This window comes from Brachionichthys hirsutus, chromosome 12 (genome assembly GCF_040956055.1).
Source record: "Brachionichthys hirsutus isolate HB-005 chromosome 12, CSIRO-AGI_Bhir_v1, whole genome shotgun sequence".
NCBI classification, from domain to species: Eukaryota; Metazoa; Chordata; class Actinopteri; order Lophiiformes; family Brachionichthyidae; genus Brachionichthys; species Brachionichthys hirsutus.
The window spans coordinates 13,757,505-13,780,836 of NC_090908.1; the positions used below are offsets into that span (position 1 = coordinate 13,757,505).

At 46.3% G+C, this 23,332-nt stretch overlaps 1 protein-coding gene across 1 annotated transcript in view; it reads left to right on the forward strand.

Annotated features, from left to right (window-relative positions):
- ttn.2 (titin, tandem duplicate 2) overlaps positions 1-23,332 on the forward strand; it is a 212,351-nt gene that overhangs the window by 20,218 nt on the left and 168,801 nt on the right. Inside the window, exons 19-41 of the mRNA XM_068746792.1 lie at positions 3,131-3,357; positions 4,466-4,734; positions 4,813-4,977; positions 5,091-5,259; positions 5,374-7,070; positions 7,143-7,424; positions 7,494-7,760; positions 8,395-8,667; positions 8,755-9,018; positions 9,101-9,361; positions 9,549-9,809; positions 10,314-10,577; positions 10,666-10,926; positions 11,257-11,517; positions 13,714-13,974; positions 14,064-14,208; positions 15,174-15,342; positions 15,588-15,819; positions 16,087-16,371; positions 16,447-16,572; positions 16,999-17,187; positions 17,574-17,954; positions 19,351-19,401. Of these exons, the coding sequence (XP_068602893.1) occupies positions 3,131-3,357; positions 4,466-4,734; positions 4,813-4,977; positions 5,091-5,259; positions 5,374-7,070; positions 7,143-7,424; positions 7,494-7,760; positions 8,395-8,667; positions 8,755-9,018; positions 9,101-9,361; positions 9,549-9,809; positions 10,314-10,577; positions 10,666-10,926; positions 11,257-11,517; positions 13,714-13,974; positions 14,064-14,208; positions 15,174-15,342; positions 15,588-15,819; positions 16,087-16,371; positions 16,447-16,572; positions 16,999-17,187; positions 17,574-17,954; positions 19,351-19,401 (6,760 nt within the window). The remainder of the gene's footprint in view (positions 1-3,130; positions 3,358-4,465; positions 4,735-4,812; positions 4,978-5,090; positions 5,260-5,373; positions 7,071-7,142; positions 7,425-7,493; positions 7,761-8,394; positions 8,668-8,754; positions 9,019-9,100; positions 9,362-9,548; positions 9,810-10,313; positions 10,578-10,665; positions 10,927-11,256; positions 11,518-13,713; positions 13,975-14,063; positions 14,209-15,173; positions 15,343-15,587; positions 15,820-16,086; positions 16,372-16,446; positions 16,573-16,998; positions 17,188-17,573; positions 17,955-19,350; positions 19,402-23,332) is intronic.

Sequence of the window (23,332 nt, forward strand, 5' to 3'; positions counted from 1 at the left end):
TCTGGTATCTCTTATTAGTAATGATGCTGCTGCTGAGAGTAAAATATTAATATATCTGGTATCTCTTATTAGTAATGATGCTGCTGAGAGTAATATATTAATATATCTGGTATCTCTTATTAGTAATGATGCTGCTGCTGAGAGTAATATATTAATATATCTGGAGTCTCTTATTAGTAATGATGCTGCTGAGAGTAATATATTAATATATCTGGTATCTCTTATTAGTAATGATGCTGCTGAGAGTAAAATATTAATATATCTGGTATCTCTTATTAGTAATGATGCTGCTGAGAGTAATATATTAATATATCTGGTATCTCTTATTAGTAATGATGCTGCTGCTGAGAGTAATATATTAATATATCTGGTATCTCTTATTAGTAATGATGCTGCTGAGAGTAATATATTAATATATCTGGAGTCTCTTATTAGTAATGATGCTGCTGAGAGTAATATATTAATATATCTGGTATCTCTTATTAGTAATGATGCTGCTGAGAGTAATATATTAATATATCTGGTATCTCTTATTAGTAATGATGCTGCTGAGAGTAAAATATTAATATATCTGGTATCTCTTATTAGTAATGATGCTGCTGAGAGTAATATATTAATATATCTGGTATCTCTTATTAGTAATGATGCTGCTGCTGAGAGTAATATATTAATATATCTGGTATCTCTTATTAGTAATGATGCTGCTGAGAGTAATATATTAATATATCTGGAGTCTCTTATTAGTAATGATGCTGCTGAGAGTAATATATTAATATATCTGGTATCTCTTATTAGTAATGATGCTGCTGAGAGTAATATATTAATATATCTGGTATCTCTTATTAGTAATGATGCTGCTGAGAGTAATATATTAATATATCTGGAGTCTCTTATTAGTAATGATGCTGCTGAGAGTAATATATTAATATATCTGGAGTCTCTTATTAGTAATGATGCTGCTGAGAGTAATATATTAATATATCTGGTATCTCTTATTAGTAATGATGCTGCTGAGAGTAATATATTAATATATCTGGTATCTCTTATTAGTAATGATGCTGCTGAGAGTAATATATTAATATATCTGGTATCTCTTATTAGTAATGATGCTGCTGAGAGTAATATATTAATATATCTGGTATCTCTTATTAGTGATGATGCTGCTGAGAGTAATATATTAATATATCTGGTATCTCTTATTAGTAATGATGCTGCTGCTGAGAGTAATATATTAATATATCTGGAGTCTCTTATTAGTAATGATGCTGCTGCTGAGAGTAATATATTAATATATCTGGTATCTCTTATTAGTAATGATGCTGCTGAGAGTAATATATTAATATATCTGGTATCTCTTATTAGTAATGATGCTGCTGCGGAGAGTAATATATTAATATATCTGGAGTCTCTTATTAGTAACGATGCTGCTGCTGAGAGTAATATATTAATATATCTGGAGTCTCTTATTAGTAATGATGCTGCTGAGAGTACTATATTAATATATCTGGTATCTCTTATTAGTAATGATGCTGCTGAGAGTACTATATTAATATATCTGGTATCTCTTATTAGTAATGATGCTGCTGAGAGTAATATATGAATATATCTGGTATCTCTTATTAGTAATGATGCTGCTGCTGAGAGTAATATATGAATATATCTGGTATCTCTTATTAGTAATGATGCTGCTGCTGAGAGTAATATATGAATATATCTGGTATCTCTTATTAGTAATGATGCTGCTGCTGAGAGTAATATATTAATATATCTGGAGTCTCTTATTAGTAATGATGGTGCTGAGAGTAATATATTAATATATCTGGTATCTCTTATTAGTAATGATGCTGCTGCTGAGAGTAATATATTAATATATCTGGAGTCTCTTATTAGTAATGATGCTGCTGAGAGTAATATATTAATATATCTGGTATCTCTTATTAGTAATGATGCTGCTGCTGAGAGTAATATATTAATATATCTGGAGTCTCTTATTAGTAATGATGCTGCTGAGAGTAATATATTAATATATCTGGTATCTCTTATTAGTAATGATGCTGCTGCTGAGAGTAATATATTAATATATCTGGAGTCTCTTATTAGTAATGATGCTGCTGAGAGTACTATATTAATATATCTGGTATCTCTTATTAGTAATGATGCTGCTGAGAGTACTATATTAATATATCTGGTATCTCTTATTAGTAATGATGCTGCTGAGAGTAATATATTAATATATCTGGAGTCTCTTATTAGTAATGATGCTGCTGAGAGTAATACATTAATATATCTGGAGTCTCTTATTAGTAATGATGCTGCTGAGAGTAATATATTAATATATCTGGTATCTCTTATTAGTAATGATGCTGCTGAGAGTAATATATTAATATATCTGGTATCTCTTATTAGTAATGATGCTGCTGAGAGTAATATATTAATATATCTGGTATCTCTTATTAGTAATGATGCTGCTGAGAGTAATATATTAATATATCTGGTATCTCTTATTAGTAATGATGCTGCTGCTGAGAGTAATATATTAATATATCTGGTATCTCTTATTAGTAACGATGCTGCTGAGAGTAATATATTAATATATCTGGTATCTCTTATTAGTAATGATGCTGCTGCTGAGAGTAATATATTAATATATCTGGTATCTCTTATTAGTAATGATGCTGCTGAGAGTAATATATTAATATATCTGGAGTCTCTTATTAGTAATGATGCTGCTGCTGAGAGTAATATATTAATATATCTGGTATCTCTTATTAGTAATGATGCTGCTGCTGAGAGTAATATATTAATATATCTGGTATCTCTTATTAGTAATGATGCTGCTGCTGAGAGTAATATATTAATATATCTGGAGTCTCTTATTAGTAATGATGCTGCTGAGAGTACTATATTAATATATCTGCTACAACCGACACAAGTCCAGATGTTTCTGTTCTGGTCGTCTCAGTTTGGTTACCAGAAGCTTTTCGATGCTGTCGGTCAGGGGTCCCCAAACTACAGCGCCCCCTGCTGTCGATCATTAGCAGCTGTCGGTGTACGTTTTCTGAACTGGACATGATATTTAAAGGGTGCTTAGCTCTAGCAAGAATTCTGTGTAAAATTCTGTTTTTGCCAGATTGTTTGGTACAAAGACGGCCAGCGCATAAGACCCGGTGGCCGGTACCAGATGGAGGTTCTTCAGGATGGTCGGGCCAGCCTCCGCCTGCCTGCGGTGCTCCCGGAGGATGAGGGCGTGTACACTGCCTTTACAACCAACACGAAGGGAAACGCCGTCAGCTCTGGGAAGCTCTACGTAGAGCCGTCTGGAGTCGTAGCGCTGCAGCCGGCGGCTCCGAGGATCAGGTCAGGTCATTGAGGCAGACTAAAAACTACAAACATGGACTAATCAAACCGGCCGTCGGCCGACATTCAACCAATCGGAGCCATTCATCAGTGCAGCCTGACACAGACGTGATTGTTTGCAGCGATCGATGTTTATCACAGCTTTGAATGGATTCCTTCATTTTGTTCCACTTATCATAGCATTAAGCCCCCCAACCAAGGGGGGGGGGTCATTTTAGCTTTGTGTTCAGGACTTGAGCTGAGGGTAGGAATATCGATTGACTGGTGACTTGACCGTTTCACCCTTTGGCTCATCTCCCTTTTCACTCCACGTTGTAAATACTCACATACCTGTACCTGAGTACGTACAATAAGGAACCAGAGCGAGCCGGAATCACCGACTCGTATAGCCTGTGCTTTAGCGGAGGGGGGGGCATGGAGGTGAAGGGAGTTGAACAGTTGTCTTGTAGACCTGTCCCTTCATCCTCGCTGACACCTGATACTTTCCTCCAGCCTGCCTGCACGCGATTCTATTCTTCACCTCCTTTCCACATTCTCTCCATCACTCTGCACTGTTGACCCGAGGTACCTGAAGTCCTCGACCGTCTTTACGTCTATTCCTTGTAGCCTCGCTGTTCCCTCTGGGACCTTCTCATTTACATACATCAGAATCAGGTTTTTGCCATCATCAATGGGATATTAGGATTTTTTCTCGGTGCAATCGTGTAACAGAAGGTAATGACAATAATAAAATGCAGGCTGCAGGGTATGCCGTAAAATACACTCAGAACAGAACCCACCACAAAAACAGCAGCCCAGGAGTGGATACACAGATGTGTACCAGCAGTCAGGCAGTGCAGATAGAACAGTGCAAGTTACCGGTCACTTTACATGTACGTGTACAATAAATGTATGAGCATACGTTAGAGAACACCATTGTGGTCCTGCAGTGCATCCCTACTTCTGGCTATGCATGCTGGTTGCTCAGGTAACTTCTACACCTTTAAGCAGCTAAACCAGATTCACCAAGACTACTTGTAATAAACATCCACTGCTGAGTGCAGTTACTTTACCCGATAGTTTTTGTACTATCATCCGTATGATATTAACAGCTGTGCTCCTTTCTCAGGTCCACGTCTCCTCGTTCTCTGAGTCGATCACCCGCCCGTTCTCCTAGCCGTTCTCCTGGACGGTCTCCTGGACGGTCTCCTGGACGGTCTCCTGGACGGTCTCCTGCCCGCAGGCTTGACGAGACGGATGAGGCTCAACTGGAAAGACTCTACAAGCCTGTGTTTGTGTTGAAACCTTCCTCAATAAAGTGCTCTGAGGGACAAACTGCCAGATTTGACCTGAAGGTTGTTGGCAGACCCATGCCAGACACATACTGGTTCCACAATGGTGAGAGAGGAATTCCATCAACACACCTTTGACCTTTTGGTTCTTCTATTTAAAAGCACTTTTATCTTCTGTTTCAAGGACAACAAGTGGTCAATGACTACACCCACAAAATAGTCATTAAAGAGGATGGGGTCCAATCCCTGATCATGGTTCCAGCCACGCCAAAAGACACCGGAGAGTGGACCGTCGTTGCTCAGAACAGGGCTGGACGGACCTCTGTCTCTGTAACTCTTACCGTCGATGGTACGTCCGTGTGTGATGCCCCGGCACCAAACCTTTATGGTACATTCACCAGAGAACGCATCTGTGGTTTTCATTAACAATGATCTGCCTCCATGTGCTACCAACCTCCGCAGAAAGAGAAAGCCTGGCACGTCCTCAGTTTGTTGAGAAGCTGAGGAACATCACGGTGAAGCAGGGCACTCTCGTTGCGTTGGCTGTCAAAGCCATCGGAAACCCGCTGCCTGACATCGTCTGGCTGAAAAACAGTGACATCGTCACCCCACACAAACACCCACGTATCAAGTAAGCGTTGTCTTTTCTTTAACTGTGAATGATTGGCCAAGCCTTTCACATGAGTATGTCAGCCTTTACAAAAGTGTAGTAAATGTGCTGATCAATATTTATGAATTACTTCAGGATTGATGGGACTAAAGGTGAGGCCAAATTCCAGATCCCCTCGGCAGCAGGCTCAGACAGCGCCTGGTACACCGCCACGGCCATCAACAAGGCCGGCAGAGACACCACCCGCTGCAGGGTCAACGTTGACGTGGACTTCACTGCTCCTCAAGTTGAGAGGAAGCTCATCATCCCCAAAGGAACCTACAAAGCCAAGGAGATCGCCCCCCCAGAGCTGGAGCCCCTTCACCTGCGCTACGGGCAGGAGCAGTGGGAGGAGGGTGACCTCTACGACAAGGAGAAGCAGCAGAAACCGCAGTTCAAGAAGAAGCTGACCTCTGTCCGCATGAAGCGCTTCGGTCCAGCTCATTTTGAGTGCAGACTGACCCCCATTGGTGACCCCAACATGGGGGTGGAGTGGCTGCACGATGGCAAACCCCTGGAAGCCGCAAACAGGCTGCGCATGGTCAATGAGTTTGGCTACTGCAGTCTAGACTATGAAGTCGCCTACGCCAGAGACAGCGGCGTCATCACCTGCAGAGCTACCAACAAGTATGGCGTCGACCAGACTTCAGCCACGCTGGTCGTCAAGGATGAGAAGGGTCTGGTTGAAGAAACGCAGCTACCCGAGGGCAGGAGGGGGCCTCACAGAATGGATGAAATTGAGCGCATGGCTCATGAGGGAGGACCTGCAGGACTCAGCATTGATGAGGAATTTGAAAAGACCAAACCTGAAATTGTTCTTCTCCCCGAACCAGCCCGAGTCCTGGAAGGTGACGTTGCACGTTTTCGCTGCAGAGTGACTGGTTATCCAGCACCAAAGGTGAACTGGTACCTCAATGGACAGCTCATCCGCAAAAGCAAGAGATACAGGCTTCGTTACGACGGCATTTACTATCTGGAGGTCGTCGACATTAAGTCATATGACACAGGAGAGGTCCGGATAGTTGCGGACAATCCTCTTGGCACAACTGAGCACACTGTGAAGCTGGAGGTCCAACAGAGAGAGGACTTTAGATCCGTACTGCGTCGTGCTCCAGACTCGAGACATGCGGAGGCTGCACCTGAGCCCGGCAGAATAGGATTTGATGTTGTGAAGGCTGACCGACCTGGAGAGGCTGCACAGGACAGGGAAGTTGTTAAGCTGCGCAAAACACAGAGAATTGTTCATGAGAAAACCTCAGAAGAGTCGGCTGAACTGAAAAGTAAGTTCAAGCGTAGAACAGAGGAAGGTTTCTACGAGTCCATTTCTGCTGTAGACTTCAAGTCTCGCAAGAGGGACGACTCCTACGAAGATCTACTGAAGAAAACGAAGGACGACTTGCTTCATCACATGAAGGAGAAAGAAGAGGCTGAAAGGAAGATGATGGAAGAACAGGGCAAGGTCACAATCCCCACAATCAAGCCAGAGAGGGTTCAGCTCTCCCCCAGCATGGAGGCACCCAAGATCCTGGAACGCATCACCAGCAAGACCGTTGCTCCCATGGATGAGGTTCGTTTCCGAGTTCGAGTCGTCGGCAGACCGGAACCGGAGTGCCAGTGGTTCAGGAATGGCATTTCAGTGGAGAAGTCGGAGCGCGTGTACTGGTTCTGGCCTGAGGATCATGTTTGTGAACTGGTCATCAGAGATGTCACGGCAGACGACTCGGCGAGCATCATGGTTAAAGCCATGAATGTTGCTGGAGAGGCCTCAAGCCACGCCTTTCTTCTTGTTCAAGGTGAAATCTTTTTGCTTGATCGTGGATTAAAACACATAAGTTTTGTTTCTCACTCCTCTTTTCTCGTTACAGCCAAGGCGACGGTTAACTTTACCCAGTTCCTGGAGGATGCGAGGGCAAACGAGAAGGACACCATGGTGACGTTTGAGTGTGAAACCAATGAGCCTTTCGTCAAGATCAAATGGTTCAAGAACAACATGGAGATCTTTTCTGGAGACAAATACAGAATGCATTCAGACAGAAAGGTCCACTTCTTGTCTGTTCTGACCATTGAAATGAAAGATGATGCTGAATATACGTGCGCGGTTGCAGATGATGAGAGTATCGGGACAAGTGCAAGGCTCCGTGTTGAAGGTACTCAAATCTTTCCATCATGTCTTCTCTGGCTAGATTGGTTAACCACGGTTCTTCTTCTCTCTCAAGGTGCTGCCCTGGAGCTTGTAAAACATTTGGAGAGCGTCGAGGTACCGGAGACCTACGCTGGAGAGTTTGAGGTTGAGCTATCTCATGAGGATGCTCAAGGCAGCTGGTTGTTTGGAGACAAGAAGTTATCTCCTAGCAATAAATACACCATTTCCTCTCGCCGAGGAAGACACACACTCTCTGTAAAGGATGTCAGGAAAGAAGACCAAGGGAAATATAGCTTCGTCTGTGGTGACTTGAGCAGCTGCGCCTCGCTAAAGATGAAAGGTAAGCCGTAACGGTCTCAGTATTCTAGTATTCTGACGGGTTGCCAACAGAACAGTCTACTCACGCCCTGGATTGTAGAAGACTAATCATCCGTGCTTGTTCCATAAGTCCTTTCCCTCTCGTCTGAGGTTGAGTTGCTGAAGCTAGCAGACTAATCAGGGTATTGCAGACAACCATCTCCCGAGCAGTAATTCCCAGCCCCTCCGGGCTAACAGGTGTTACCCCTCCTCTGGGTTCAAGGTCTATCTCTGAAGTCCTCCCTCACTGCTAAGGCTGATTCCAGCCACCCTGCCAGGGAAGACACTTTCAGTCACTCCATTCTTTCAGTGGCTATGCAGAAGTTAGGAGCCTAGCCTTCTAAATTTCTTTGTGTAAGGCGACAAATCATCCCAACCCCAAAGCTGCCAGGTTGTTCTACAGGATCCCTCGGGACCGGCAACTTGTCGGAGAGAGGGACATCTGGAATATCCTAATGTGTCTGCTGACTCCACAACCTAAGCCAGTTTGGGTGGGACATGAAAGACGTCTCGCTCTCCCGTGATTAACTTCTTACCTGGAGAGCAGCTGCTAGTCACGGTTTTGTTCAAGGCTGTGATTGGTGGCTGTAACACTGGCGACCGTTCTCTACTTTTAGTGCGCCCGGTGACGCTGATGCAGCCCTTGACTGACCTCACAGTGTGTGAGGGTGACATTGCTCAACTGGAGGTCAGGTTCTCCCAGGAGCGTGTTGAGGGGAGCTGGAGGAAGAACGGCCAGACCATCGTTGCGTCGGACCGCGTCCACATCGTAATCGACAAAATGGTTCACAAGATACTGCTGGAGAATGTCAGTACTGGAGACGCGGCGTCCTACTCCTTCGTGGTTCCAGCCCAAGACCTCTCAACCTCATGCAAACTTAGTGTTCAGAGTAAGAGTCAGACGTAGAATCAATGACAGCAGTTCACAACCATCGGTGCACGCTGACATGTTCTCTAATGTCGTCCTGCTTTATCAGCTATCGGTATTGTGGTGCCGCTGAAGGACGTATCCTCCATCGAAGGCACAAAAGCTGTTCTGGAGGCCAAGATTTCAGCTCAGGACATTAGTTCGGTCAAATGGTACCACAATGACGAGCTGTTGGTACCCAGTGACCGAGTCCAGATGGTGGCAAAGGGAGCCAAGCAGCGTCTGGTCTTCACCCGGACCTACGCTTCTGATGAAGGGAACTACAAGCTTGTTGTCGGCAAGGTGGACACAAGCTGCAGCCTGACTGTCGAAGGTGAGACAGGTTTAGAGTTTGATCTTCCTTCAATAGTGTGCTCTTCTGTGCTGTGTTTCTCACCAGGTTTCTCTTTTTACAGGTGTACATATTGTAAAACACATGGAGGACAAGGTGTGCTCAGAGTCCCAGAATGTAACTTTTACCGTTGAGGTTTCGCAGCCCGGTATTGATCCGGTGTGGACATTCGGGAACCAGCAGCTAAAACCTGGAGCCAAATACAAGAAGGAGTCGAAGGGCACGGCTCACTCTCTCACAGTCATCGATGCCATGAAGGATGAAGAGGGCCAGTACGCATTCCACGCTGGTGAAAAGGCATCCCGTGCCAAGCTTATTGTCTCTGGTAAATTCTGGGAGGGATCACTGAATTGTGTGCTCTGGAACTGGAGCCTGTTTCAAACGATGACACTGCTTAAACATTTGATGAAGGTTTTGACAGAAACCTCAAGACACTCTGTAGTTTTTCTTGTTTTATGATTTAGATATGGGATAGAGCTGTTACACATGATTGTTCCTCATGATGCCACCAGGTGGAGCCATCACTCGACCCCTGCAGGATGTGACCATCGCTGAGTCTCAGGCGGCTGAGCTGGAATGTGAAGTGGCCAACGCTGATTCTGAGGGTCGGTGGCTGAAGGAGGGTCAGCCCGTGGACCTGAATGAGAATGTGGTGAGCGAGGTAAAGGGAGCCATCCGGCGCCTCATCATCATCATCACCAGACCTCAGGATGGTGGAGAGTACAGCTACCTGGTGGCCAACTCCAAAACCACAGCCAACCTCAGGGTTGAGGGTAAGCCCCGCCCATAAGCGTGTCGATGTTCAAGGCGAGGTGTGAGTGATGATGAGTCTTATATATATATATAACTCATTAATAACGTGTATGTGCAAAAAGGTTACATTATTTTCACTTGTATTCATTCAGTAAATACAGTGCTGAGAAAAAATCATCAACCAACAAGCACACAGTAATAAAAAAAGAAAAGTAATATATGTATACATATATATATTTTACCTTGTCTGCATTCGTGCTCCACAGCGACGACGTGCACAACGTCAGTCACTGTTAGAGTTCTATGCTTTTTATTCTTATAGTGATTGTGACCCTCACCTGCCCTCTTGGCAGACTAGAAAAGTAATATAAAGAATATTAGTCAGGTAAAGTTACTGGTCAGAAATATTACATATACATATCTCTTTCTATCAGCTGGGAGATATGACTTTGATTTATGAAACTGTCGAGGCTTTAAAAAGCGTGACCTTTAGTGTAAACACTAAATGTCTTTTCCATGTGCAGCGGTCAAGATCAAGAAAACTCTGAGGAACCAGACGGTGACGGAGACCCAGGAGGCCGCGTTCACCCTGGAGCTCACCCACCCTCATGTCAAGGGCTCTCAGTGGATCAAGAACGGTGTGGAGCTGCAGAACTGTGACAAGTATGAGATCACTAGTGATGGGACGGTCCACACGCTAAAGGTGAAGCGCTGCAGCGCTCTGGACGAGTCGGTCTACTCCTTCAAGCTGGGAAGGCTGTCGGCTAATGCCAGGCTGAATGTGGAGAGTGAGTACGAACGGAGCACTTCACAAATACCTTCTTTATCGTCACGGGAGAAAAGGCTTTTCGTGGGTTTACTCTTGTCTCTTCACAGCTATCAAGATCATTAAGAAGATAAAGGATGTGACGTCACTGCTGGATGGCACGGTCTCCTTTGAGATGAGCCTGTCCCATGACGACATCCCCGTCAGGTGGATGTTTGAAGGCGTGGAACTGACGTCCACTGACGAGTGTAAAGTTCTGTCGGAGCGTAAAGCTCACAAGCTGCTGCTGCGGCGCGTGGCCGGCAGCAGCGCGGGCGAGTACACGGCGGTGGTGGGACCCCTGCGGTGCAGCGCCGTGCTGACGGTGGAGGGTGCGTGAACCAGCTTCCTCACAAACAGGAGCAGCCGTTTGGAATGTCGTAGGGTCAATCGAGATTTGCTTTATTTTTCAAATACAATTTTATTACGATTTATGAACTTATTACAATCACAATTGTGTTTATAACAGAATTAGAAAAAAGGCTTTGCAGCTAAAGGTATTTTTAGTTTGAACTTTCATGCTGTATTTGTGACAGGAAAATGTTTATAGCTTTTTGATACAAACTTTTAGAATTGATGTCAGTCACACAACGCTAACGCTAATAATCTGGTGTCCTGAAGCGGCGCAGGAAACTGAATGCTCTAATGCGTCTTCTCTCCAGCTCTGAGAGTCACCAAACCGATGAAGAGCGTTGCGGTGCCGGAGACGCAGGTGGCCTCGTTCGAGTGTGAGGTTTCGCACTTTAACGTGCCTTCCACCTGGCTGAAGGACGGCGTGGAGATAGAAATGAGCGAGAAATTCAGAGTTGTGGTTCAGGGGAAACTGCACCAGCTCAAGATCCTGAACACGAGCCGAAGTGACTCTGCAGAGTACACCTTCATCTGCGGCAACGACAGAGTCTCTGCGACGCTCACCGTCAGCCGTAAGATCCCGTCACAGCCACCATGTTTTTTCAGGAATGTGACAAAAGGAGACTTGGGCCAAACTTATGGTCTCATCTGAAATGAGGTTGCTAGCTGACTAATTAGCCGATACGTACAATGCTAGGACTGATGCTAGCTGACTAATTAGCCGATACGTACAATGCTAGAACTGATGCTAGCTGACTAATTAGCCGATACGTACAATGCTAGGACTGATGCTAGCTGACTAATTAGCCGATACGTACAATGCTAGAACTGATGCTAGCTGACTGATTAGCCGATACGCACAATGCTAGAACTGATGCTAGCTGACTAATTAGCCGATACGCACAATGCTAGAACTGATGCTAGCTGACTAATTAGCCGATACGCACAATGCTAGAACTGATGCTAGCTGACTAATTAGCCGATACGCACAATGCTAGAACTGATGCTAGCTGACTAATTAGCCGATACGCACAATGCTAGAACTGATGCTAGCTGACTGATTAGCCGATACGCACAATGCTAGGACTGATGCTAGCTGACTGATTAGCCGATACGTACAGTGCTAGGACTGATGCTAGCTGACTGATTAGCCGATACGCACAATGCTAGAACTGATGCTAGCTGACTGATTAGCCGATACGCACAATGCTAGAACTGATGCTAGCTGACTAATTAGCCGATACGTACAATGCTAGAACTGATGCTAGCTGACTAATTAGCCAATACGTACAATGCTAGAACTGATGCTAGCTGACTAATTAGCCGATACGCACAATGCTAGAACTGATGCTAGCTGACTGATTAGCCGATACGCACAATGCTAGAACTGATGCTAGCTGACTGATTAGCCGATACGCACAATGCTAGAACTGATGCTAGCTGACTAATTAGCCAATACGTACAATGCTAGAACTGATGCTAGCTGACTAATTAGCCGATACGCACAATGCTAGGACTGGTGCTAGCTGACTGATTAGCCGATACGCACAATGCTAGGACTGATGCTAGTTGACTAATTAGCCGATACGCACAATGCTAGGACTGATGCTAGTTGACTAATTAGCCGATACGCACAATGCTAGAACTGATGCTAGCTGACTAATTAGCCGATACGCACAATGCTAGGACTGAGATGTTCTACGCACCGTTGAGCTGCACAGTGAACTTCATTTGTTTGCTTGGCGGGTTACGAGGTGGCATGGTGACTATCGCTGTTGCTTTACAGCAAGAAGGTTCTGGGTTTGACTCCTCTCTGTGTGGAGTTTGTATGTTCTCTCCGGGTTCTAAGGTTTCCTCCAAAAACATGCAACTTGGGTGAATTGATCACTCCAGATTGTCCGTAGGTGTGTGTGTGTGTGTGTGTGTGTGTGTGTGTGTGTGTGGTTGTCTCTCTGTGTGGCACCACAATGAGCTGGTGACGTGTCCGGGGTGTACCCAGCCTCTCACCTGTAGTCAGCTGGGATAGGCTCCAGAAACACCTGTGAGGTACAATGAGGATAAAGCGGCTACAGATTGAGGTCGTCTGTGATGAATCAATAAATTGTTGATTGAGGGACACGTGGTTCAGACATCAGACACATGATCACATGTGAGTACGATGCAGCGGTCCAGGGCTCGCATGTCTTTAATCTCACGATACGCGTTAAAAGGCCAAACGTTTCTCAGTACTGTAAACCATAACTTCTACTGCTGCTGGTCTGCAATAACATGTACCTATATACAGATAGTATTTACACATATATGTATATGCATGTATTATATATTTGTAATCTCAACAGACTTTGTGTATAACGTCCAAACAGAAGGATGCAACCGTTTATTCTGAACCCAGGTTGGTTCCACACTGACAGATTTATAGAGACTTTAAATCAGGAAATATTCATAACAGAACTCAAACAAACAAGGCTGATGACGTGATGAATATTCTTCCGACAAGTGTAGCTACAGTCTTGGACGTAAAGCCCAACCTGGGATCTATATCTCGATAGTCGGGGTGGTCCAATCAGACCCGGTGACTCACACGAAGGTGGATGCGTGTTGATGGTTGGAGAGGCCGGTGCCTTGGATTGGCTACAGGGGTAGCTCGCCGCCACTGGGGTGACTGGAGAGAATGAATTATGGATTCAGATTAAAATAACTTTAATTCCTGTAGAGAAATCCAGGACAGAATATTTGTTGTAGTTTCTGACCCGTCCTCTTGCCTGTAGCCGTCCTGATCACGTCCATGCTGAAGGACCTCAACGCTCAGGAGAGAGACACCATCACCTTCGAGGTGACGGTCAACTATGAGGGCATCACCTACAAATGGCTGAAGAATGGGGTGGAGGTGAAATCGTCAGATCGATGTCAGGTCCGAACTCGCCAGCACACGCACTCGCTGACCATTCGGAACGTCCACTTTGGAGACGGAGGAGAGTACCAGTTTGTGGCTGGCTCTGCCACCACAGCCGCTAACCTGTTTGTGGAAGGTACTAGCATGAGTCCCATGTTAGCTAGTGATGACTAAACCGGTTCAGTGAACTTCAGGCAGTCATTTAATGACTCTGATTATTTTTAGCTCGTCTAATTGAGTTCACCAAGAAGATCAAGGACATAAAAATCATCGAGAGGAAGAAGGCCGTCTTCGAATGTGAGGTTTCTGAGCCCAACATCCAGGTGATGTGGATGAAGGACGGTCAAGAGCTGGACGTGTCTCAAGAAAGGTGAGTTCTGCTGAGCGATCACAGGGTTACGATTGAACTGGTATTTCACCAGGTAAGATCAATTGAGAACAATTTCTCAATTACGATGACGACCTGGCAAGAGGCCCAAAAACCAAACGACTAACCGGAGACACAAACCGATGGAGGACATGAAGCTAGAGACACCGGAGACACAAACCGATGGAGGACATGAAGCTAGAGACACCGGAGACACAAACCGATGGAGGACATGAAGCTAGAGACACCGGAGACACAAACCGATGGAGGACATGAAGCTAGAGACACAGTGAGACACAAACCGATGGAGGACATGAAGCTAGAGACACCGGAGACACAAACCGATGGAGGACATGAAGCTAGAGACACCGGAGACACAAACCGATGGAGGACATGAAGCTAGAGACACCGGAGACACAAACCGATGGAGGACATGAAGCTAGAGACACAGTGAGACACAAACCGATGGAGGACATGAAGCTAGAGACACCGGAGACACAAACCGATGGAGGACATGAAGCTAGAGACACAGTGAGACACAAACCGATGGAGGACATGAAGCTAGAGACACAGTGAGAGCAGCGTCTGCTTCCCACATGTTGGGGTTTTCCTAACCCTCCCCGGTTCTTTGTTCTCCGTGTGGCTGCGTCGTCAATAAGGAGGATTTGGGTCAGGATTAAGACATTTACATAGTTAACGGATCGGTACATGTTGGTTCGGATATCAGCGCTGGATTCCACCATGCGTCTCGTGAATGCCTCGTCCTCGAGTCGGGCCGTCCCCTGAAGGCCGGGCTTTGCCCCAGCCAATCTAAGCCCCCGTTTATCTGTGTTGTGTGACGTCACTGTTGTGAGGCGTTCAGTTGAAATCAGTCATTACGACACCAAACTAAATGTGGTGCGTTCCTGGTGGTGTCGGCGTTTAATTACGTTGTGGAATCCCATCTGATACGGAAATTCCCCACACAGGTACGTGGCGACGGCTGAAACGTACGTCCACCGGCTGATGATCCAGACGGTGCGGCTGTCTGATGCCGGAGAGTACTCGGTGGTGGCCGGATCCAGCCTCTCTAAGGCCCGGCTGACCGTTGAGGGTCGGGACATCCAGATCTCACAACCGGCTGAGAGGGAGATAACGGTGAGATAGTGGGTCGGGCTGGTCCGTGTCTCAGTCACCCAAACCGGGACGAGGACATGGACGACGTCGTCGGTGTCTTCGGTCAGGTTGATGACGTTTGATGGCATATGTTGTAGAACGAGTCATTTGTTCTCATGAATAAATGAACAAATTAAAAGCACACTATTTAAAATATCAGCGTCATCCCATGGATGTATGTGCTCATTCATTTTCAGGAGACTAACACCTCCCGTCCTGTCTCTCAGGTTCTGGAGAAACATCGGGCCGCGTTTGAGTTCGAGGTGAATGAGGACAATGTGGAGGGTCGCTGGTTAAGGAACGGCGTGGAGATCCAGGTCCCGCTGGAGGAGAGGTTCAGCTATGTGACGGTCAGGAAGCTGCACCGCCTCAGCATCTCTGAGACGTACAGGAGCGACGCCGGAGAGTACACCTTCGTTGCCGGCAAAAACAGAAGCAGCGTGCACCTCCGAGTTAACAGTAAGTCCAACGGCAATGTGATTGATCAAAGAGATGGGTTTGTAGGATTTGACACAGGTGAATGGTGCGATGGTTCCCAACAGGAAATGGTTCATGTGAGATAACTTTGCTGGAATGTACAAAACCAGCAGAAGCATCTTTGCTGTCTGACATGTGGGTCCCGGCGAACGCTGTCCACGGCGCCTCTGCTCCGATACCTCGATGGAACCAGATAGCTCGGGATGATCTTTATTCAAATTGTTTTTCTTCTGTTTTTTCCTCTTTCAGTCCCGGAGCCACCACAGATCCTCCGTCACATGGAAGCGCAGTCAGTGGAGGCCGGGAAGCCGGCTCAGTTCTCGGTGCACGTGAGCGGCATTCCTTCACCTCGCGTCTTCTGGCACAAAAACTCCCAGGCTCTGTCCGCAGGGTTCAAGTGCAAGTTCCTCCATGAGGACGACAAGTTCTCGCTGCTCCTAATTGAAGTGTTCCCTGAGGATGCTGCCATCTACACCTGCGAGGCCAAGAACGACTACGGCACCGCCACGAGCACGGCAGCGCTGAATGTGGAAGGTAATGTTTTACCCACAGGAAGTAGACCGCATGGACACTTTGCGACGTGTGCAGACACTGGTGTGTGTGTTGCAGTGTCTGAGGTGGTTTCTCCAGACTCTGCTGCTGCTGTTGCCCCTCCTGTGGTCACCGCCCCCATCGCCAGCACCGCAGCGCGTGAGGGTGAACCGGCTCGCTTCCAGTGCAGAGTACGCGGTGACGGTGAGGAATCAAAGCTGCTATAATCAATATACTAATTATGATGGCTTTATGAAAGCAGCTGGTGTTTCTGACGGAGACTCTGTGTAGGGTTAGGCTTTGCCGTTCCTGTACTAGTACTTACTGGTACTAGTACAGTACTGGTACTGTGACCTGTATCCTAACAAACATTATATCCAAAGCTTAAATCCAGGGATCTGAGTTGATGCTATTTCTGTATCGTCTTTTGAACCGACATCAGAATGATGGAGTGGAAACATTAGTTGCTTGTGTATTCGACTCAGAACAGACTTGTTACCAGGGTAACCATCGGCTTGAGCGTTGGTGTCCTTTAGCTGAGCTGCTAACAGTTAAATGGCGTTTGTACTCGTTGGTATTACTTCCCAGAGATGATGACTGACTGTCATCGTGTTCTGTTCCCGTATCCAGACGTGACGATTAGCTGGTTCCACCAGGACAAGGAGATCAAACAATCGGACTTCTTCAGGATGTCTCAGTTTGACGACAGCTGTCAGCTGGAGATCTCCAGGGTTTACCCTGAGGATGAGGGCGAGTTCACCTGCATGGCTACCAACAACGCTGGGACGGCATCCTGCTCGGCTACCCTCACTCTGGACGGTGAGTACTGAGGCTCCGTGAGAGAAGTAGCCATAGTAACCACAACGGTCGCTATTGGGTGAGGTACGATGCATCTAGTGGAATGCGTACCAGCTTTAACTCTTTTAAAGGTTCTCACAGCCGTTCTCTTCCGTGGAGCTCAACCCTGTTAGACCCGGTTCCGGTTCATTTGACTCCTACTTACACAACCAGAGAAACCGGAGAGGGTTAAGAAGCTTAGAAGAAAGGAAGCAGTTGGGCCATTGTTTCTCTGTTTTTGTAACGATCCACCTAAAGCGCTTCATTCCATTAGAAGTCAGTGAGACTCTGAAAATGTGAACTGACTCGACTGCGATTGGTGTAAATCACAAGACGTCTGTGAAGTCAATGAACCTGCTTCCTTTCAGGACAAACCCCGGTGGCTAGTCCTGCTGAATCTCAATGGCGTGCCTCGACCCGCCTCACCAGCCTAAGGAAACCCTCCATTGGCCAAAAGCCAGTTTTCATCCAGCCAATCACAAGTTGCTCAGTGGCTCACGGGGAGGTGGCGCGCTTTCATGCATGTGTGTCCGGCATGCCGAAGCTGCAGATTAGCTGGTTCCACAACCGGCAGCCCATCGTGCCCACCAAGAACGTGGTGTTTCATTACGATGAGGTGACGAGCGCCGCCACGCTCATCGTGGTCGACGCTTTCTCTGAGCATGCGGGACACTACACCTGCCGGGCGTCCAATACTGCCGGCGAGGCCGTCTGCTCGGCTACCCTTACTGTAACCAAAGAAGAAGAAGGTAACTCCGAGAGCCGCTGGCCGCCGCCATTGTTCCTGTGAAACCCTAAAATGCGCCTGTTTCTCCTCCCAAATAACTCACGCACCATCAGGGGATGTCCCGATCAGGTTCAAACAGAAGTCTGAGACTAAAGACCAGATCGCATTTAGGAGGTACGCTTTATGAGACTCCGATCATGAGCAGAGGTTTCAGTTTTCAGTCAAGCCATCCTAAAAGAACTTCTCTGAACGGTGAAATAGTTACAAAGGCGAAGCGTGAAGAGAAATAAAAATGGTGTAATGGGTTAAATAAAGCCACTAAACGCTGAGTGGGCGGTCTGCGCTGCAGGTTCCAGTCCACCCGTAGAACCTGACCCAAGTTGAAGACCAGACAGAGTACTGAGTTGGGACATCCCTCTACCTTCTCTCCTCAGGACTAACCTAACACCTCCAGAAGGAACAACCACTTTATTCACTTTGCAGCAGTTTGATTGTCAACTTGTCACGACCCAAACCTTTCCGCCCTCACCTTCCTCTTCCTCTTCTGTACCAGGAAACTGCATGAACCTCACGTGTCCCTTCAGGTTCCCCCGTGCTGTGTAATTGTTCTATTGAGGGCCTAATGTTTTCTTCAACCCTCAGGTGCTTGAATTTCATCCTTTTGGTTCAGCAGATGAGAAAACGGAGCTATTGTCACTTTAATGGAGAAAATGGAAAGTTCCTCCAGGCAGCAAAGCATTAAATGTAGCACCATAATGATCTGGGAGAACATCATGTGAATAGACAATGAGCCATATGTGACCGTCGAACTCTAAACTGTCATGGAAATGCCACTAGAAGTCAGCTTCAGATTCATTTGGGTATTTCAGCCGGTCAGAATGAAATGTCTGTGGAGATGAAAGGCCAGCTGTTAGGAAAGCCTCTTTAAGCAGCAGGAGGTGCCGTCGCTGCATACTGCTGCTCCATCAGTTCCAGGATCTCTGCCTCTGGTTGTAGGAGGAGATGCTCCTGCTGCTCCCCTGCCAGCTCAGAGGAGGAGCAGGAAAGGAGCAGTGGTGTGAAAGGCCTCTGTGCTGCGTTTTTAACTCTTTGATAAGGTCATGTGAAACTATCAAGTGATTAAAGTAGGTTCCAGTCCATTTGCAGTGGTGGCTTCACTAGAATCACAGACCGCTCCCCTGTCCTACAGTAATCTGAATCGTCACCTCTACTCAGGTAGACTCCGCCTTTGTTCGGCTCCTCTCGTGTGTTCGAACTCAGAAAATCTGTTTGACTTCGGAGGCATTTTAAACTAACCGAGATTCCACTGTACTTGAGTCCAGCAAAGACGAAGACAATCAGGAATGAGAGCAAATGAGTTGAAGGTTTCAATCCTGACGTGGCTTCAGGGCTGATGAATTCATCTCTTTTTGTCACAGTGACCCTCCTGAGAGAAGAAATCGAAACCAAGCTTGAACAAGAAGTCAAAGGTAAGACCTCTTCGGGTTTCTGCCCATCACGTGTGGACAGCAGCAGATTGTTAGCAGACTGGGGAAAGGGACAGTTGAACTGTATTTGATATTTTCACTTTCTAGTCTGTGAGCAGGTAACTGATCAAAGCGTTTTCTCTTTGATGCGTCAAGACGCTGAGGAAGTGGAGAGATGGAACTGATGTGTGGGTGCATGTGTTCTCGATAATAGTTAGCTGCTTACAGAGTTTCTAGGTATGGTGTTGTGCTGAACTGTCCCTTTAAGCGGCCATTGCTTTTCCATAGTTGCATGTCGTCCCTGATGGAACGTTCCCGTTGTCTGTATTATTCTACCTGCTCTTGTTCTGCGGATATTTCATGGTTCCCTTCTGGCGAGGACTGGTAGAACTTGCTTGTACCAGTTTTTGACTCTGGCGGTTTGCATCCTCAAGTCGTTTCATTTTGGCATGAAGGTTCCTCTGATTGTTTTCCAAGAAAAAGCACATGATTTGTGTCTTTTAAAGCTTCCGGGCCTGAAACGACCTCTAAAAGATATGAAGGTTCACTGCATCTGGAACTGATTCCTTCCTCCTGCAAAATATTTCTTAGTCTGGCTTGCAGATAGTGGGATGTGATTCCTGTGGTTTGCTTTCTAAATAACACCTGTGAACTATATTAGTTCGAATAAACGCCTTCTCACCCAATTTTAATGCATTTTGGATTCTAAAACATGATACTTGTCCATCATTTATTTGTTCTTAAGGATTAGAAAGGGCGTTTATTCTCCTGTCTGCAAGTCAGGTAAGGAATATTGGAGCCAAGGCGATTATCATAAATAAAACAAGCGAATGTTAGCAGCCCATCTCGGAATTATGTTTTTTATAATTAAAATAATTTATGTTTTGAAGAAATTTCCACAGACGAAGGATCGGCAGGTTTCTAATAAAAAGAATCAAGTCTTGCGTTTATTCGAACAAATATGGTGAGTGAAATTATTTCCTACGGCATTGTGACCCCAGCATGCATTTAATATTTCCATTCATGATACTTCCAAAAGTTTTTTCTCTTTACACCCCCTTGACCATTGTCTGCTTCCGTTTGCAGGGCTGTTTTATCAAAAAGAAACGCCGCACAGCAGCGAAGAACTCTCTGGCACTCGGCAGCTGAGAACAGCCTTCTCCGAAGTCAAAGAGTTCCCAGACCACGGTCAGGGATCGGAAAACTGCTGCACCAGCGGAACTTCCTCCATCACCTCATGGACAGACAACATCAGACCGTCATTCACCAAAAAACTGAAGCTCCTGTCAGTCCTGGAAGGAGAATCGGTGGAGTTAAAATGTAAATTAGTGTCTTACCCTGCACCAACTATCATCTGGTTTCATAATAATAAATCTGTTCCTAAAGGGCATAGACGTAGGATCTGTACTGACAGTCGGACTTGCATGCACACCAGCAGCCTGGTTATCGATCGCATTAAAGACGGGGACTCGGGCAGCTATAGGGTAATGGCAATGAACACAGAGGGTTCGGCTGAGTCTACAGCATCGCTTTTGGTGTCTATGAGAGAAGAGCAGTCTGCTAACTACCTGGGCTTTTTACGGAGCTCTGCAAAGTCCCAGGAAAGCATAGACGCTATGGCGGAGCAGCGGAAAGAGAGGAAGATTAGGGTTGATCTCAGGCATGTTGGGTCTCCATTTGATAAGTCCTTTTCCAAAGTACAGCCGGGAAGGTCTCGACCTAAAGAGTCTCTGGTGCGCAGTGTATACTTCAGGTCTGGGTCCTATTCAAAAGAAAGAGACTCAGAGAAAAAGTCCAGTCATTGGGGGACTGCCTCTGAGCGAGCTCTATCCCCTCCTCCGATGTTTGACCGACCAGAACGACTGAACGACAGGTTCAGTGATATCTACTGTGACCGGCGCACTGGCACTAGGTACAGTGACGGATGCAGCGAGAGGTTCAGTGACACTGAGAGCCTTCACAATGAAGTGCGAACAAAACTCGGCACACTCCAGAAAGCCATCAAACAGAAGAAGAGACTGTCTGTCTCGACCATGTCCTCCTCCGAATTTGATGTGGAATCAGTAGCCAGCGAGCCAATCTACACAGATTATGTAGAGAGGCTCAGGGTCAAGCCTGCCACGCTGCCTGGTGTCCAGAGCATTCACAGAGCATTGGATTGCGAGGCTCAACTAAAAACCCCAAGCACGGTTCCCCGTAAGCCTTATGCAAGGCATTCATTTGAACCTCAGTCCAGAACCAGGGCAATTCAGATCATGAGAGGTCAGCTGACCGAAACGGTGGGAGACAGGACAGAAGAAACAGTTGTGGAGTCACAGATGGGGAGTGAACGTCAGGGTGTGGTTGCTGAACAGACATTGGAGGGTTCAAAGGTTGAGGCTGGGTTATGTCGCAATCATATTGAATACTCTGAAACATTAGCATACCCAGAGACTGCACGTTACCCTGAAAGCTGGAAATCTGATCAAAGGAAGGTTGCTCAAGAAGAGCAATCACTCAGTGAATCCTGCAGTCCTAAGCAAAGCTCATCTTTCAGGGAGACAGTCCTTAGTAAAACACTAGAAGACAGAGCGGCAACCGACACACTGGAGCCACATGAGAAGTCTCTTAGAGCTCAGTATGAGAAGAGCCTTGAAGCTGAACAGATGGAGTGTGAGGAGAAACTTCTTGCCCTGCGAATCAGGAAATGGCAGCAAGGAAGTAAGATGTCAGAAGACTCATTTCACACAGAAACTGATCTGCCCCTCCCAGTCGAGGAACAGTACATCGAGCCTGCAGGTCACATTTACACCCAGCAGGCGGTGACACAGAAAAGAACACCTGCAGAAATGGATGCAATCCCCTCCTATTTCCATAAATCACCAAGACTGAAGGCAAAGTGTGTAGAATCTGAAAGCGCAATAGAGGAAACGCCTGAGTCCCGTAACGTAAATGCCAGAGAGCATGAAGATGAATCTTCTGCCTTCCTGCTTCAAAGGTCAGCCACAAAGGAAGCCATATTAGTAGAAATAGAAGGTGAGGCACTGCTGCTGCCAGCTCTAGAAAACACATTACAGACGAGAGCTACAGATGTGGAAGCAGTGGTGTCACCGAGAACAAATACCAAGCAAGAGGACCGATTCGGACAGTCACCCAGGACAAAGGAAGTCAAATCCATTCCAAAGAATTCCCTGAATGAGGCTGTAGCACCAGACCAGCTGACATCAGAAACAGTGGTGCAAAATCTAGGGTGTGCAGGACAGTCTTTGAGGACAGAGTATGAAAAGAGTCTGGAAGCAGAGCGGATGAAGTGTGAGGAAAAACTGCTGGCATTGCGTATTAAGAAATGGCAACAAGGAGTGGAAATATCGCCCTGCCAGGAAATTGATCAGCCCATATCTACAGAGTACATGCTGCCTGAAGACCACATTTACAAACAAGAAGGCATAGGAAGTCCAACCTTAGACTATTCTGTCAATTTATCCAATAATTTACCTAAGGCAAAAGATGGAGTGGACACTGACGCCTCCTCACTTAAATCCAGAGTGAAGGCTAGGCCAGCAGAACTGTACACTGAAGCATCAGTCATGCTGACACAGACATTAAAACCTGCGGCGGTGTCACGTAGAACAGAAACCAAGGCTGGAGACGGATTTAGACAGCTACCTGAGCCAAGGCAATTCAGAGCTATCACAGAGAGGTTCCCTAGTGAGGCTGGAGCACCAGAAATAACAGGGCCATGTCCAAAGGTATATGCAAGAGACTTGTTGGAGACAGATAATGACAAGAGTCTGGAAGCAGATCAGTGGGACAGTGAGGGGAAAATCCTGGCCATGCAGACTGGGGATTGGCAGCAATGCATGGAAGTGCCGGCAGAGACACCCTGCCCCAAAACTGAGCCCATATCTGCAGAGATACAGTACATGGAGTCTGAGGGCCACATCTACATCCAGCA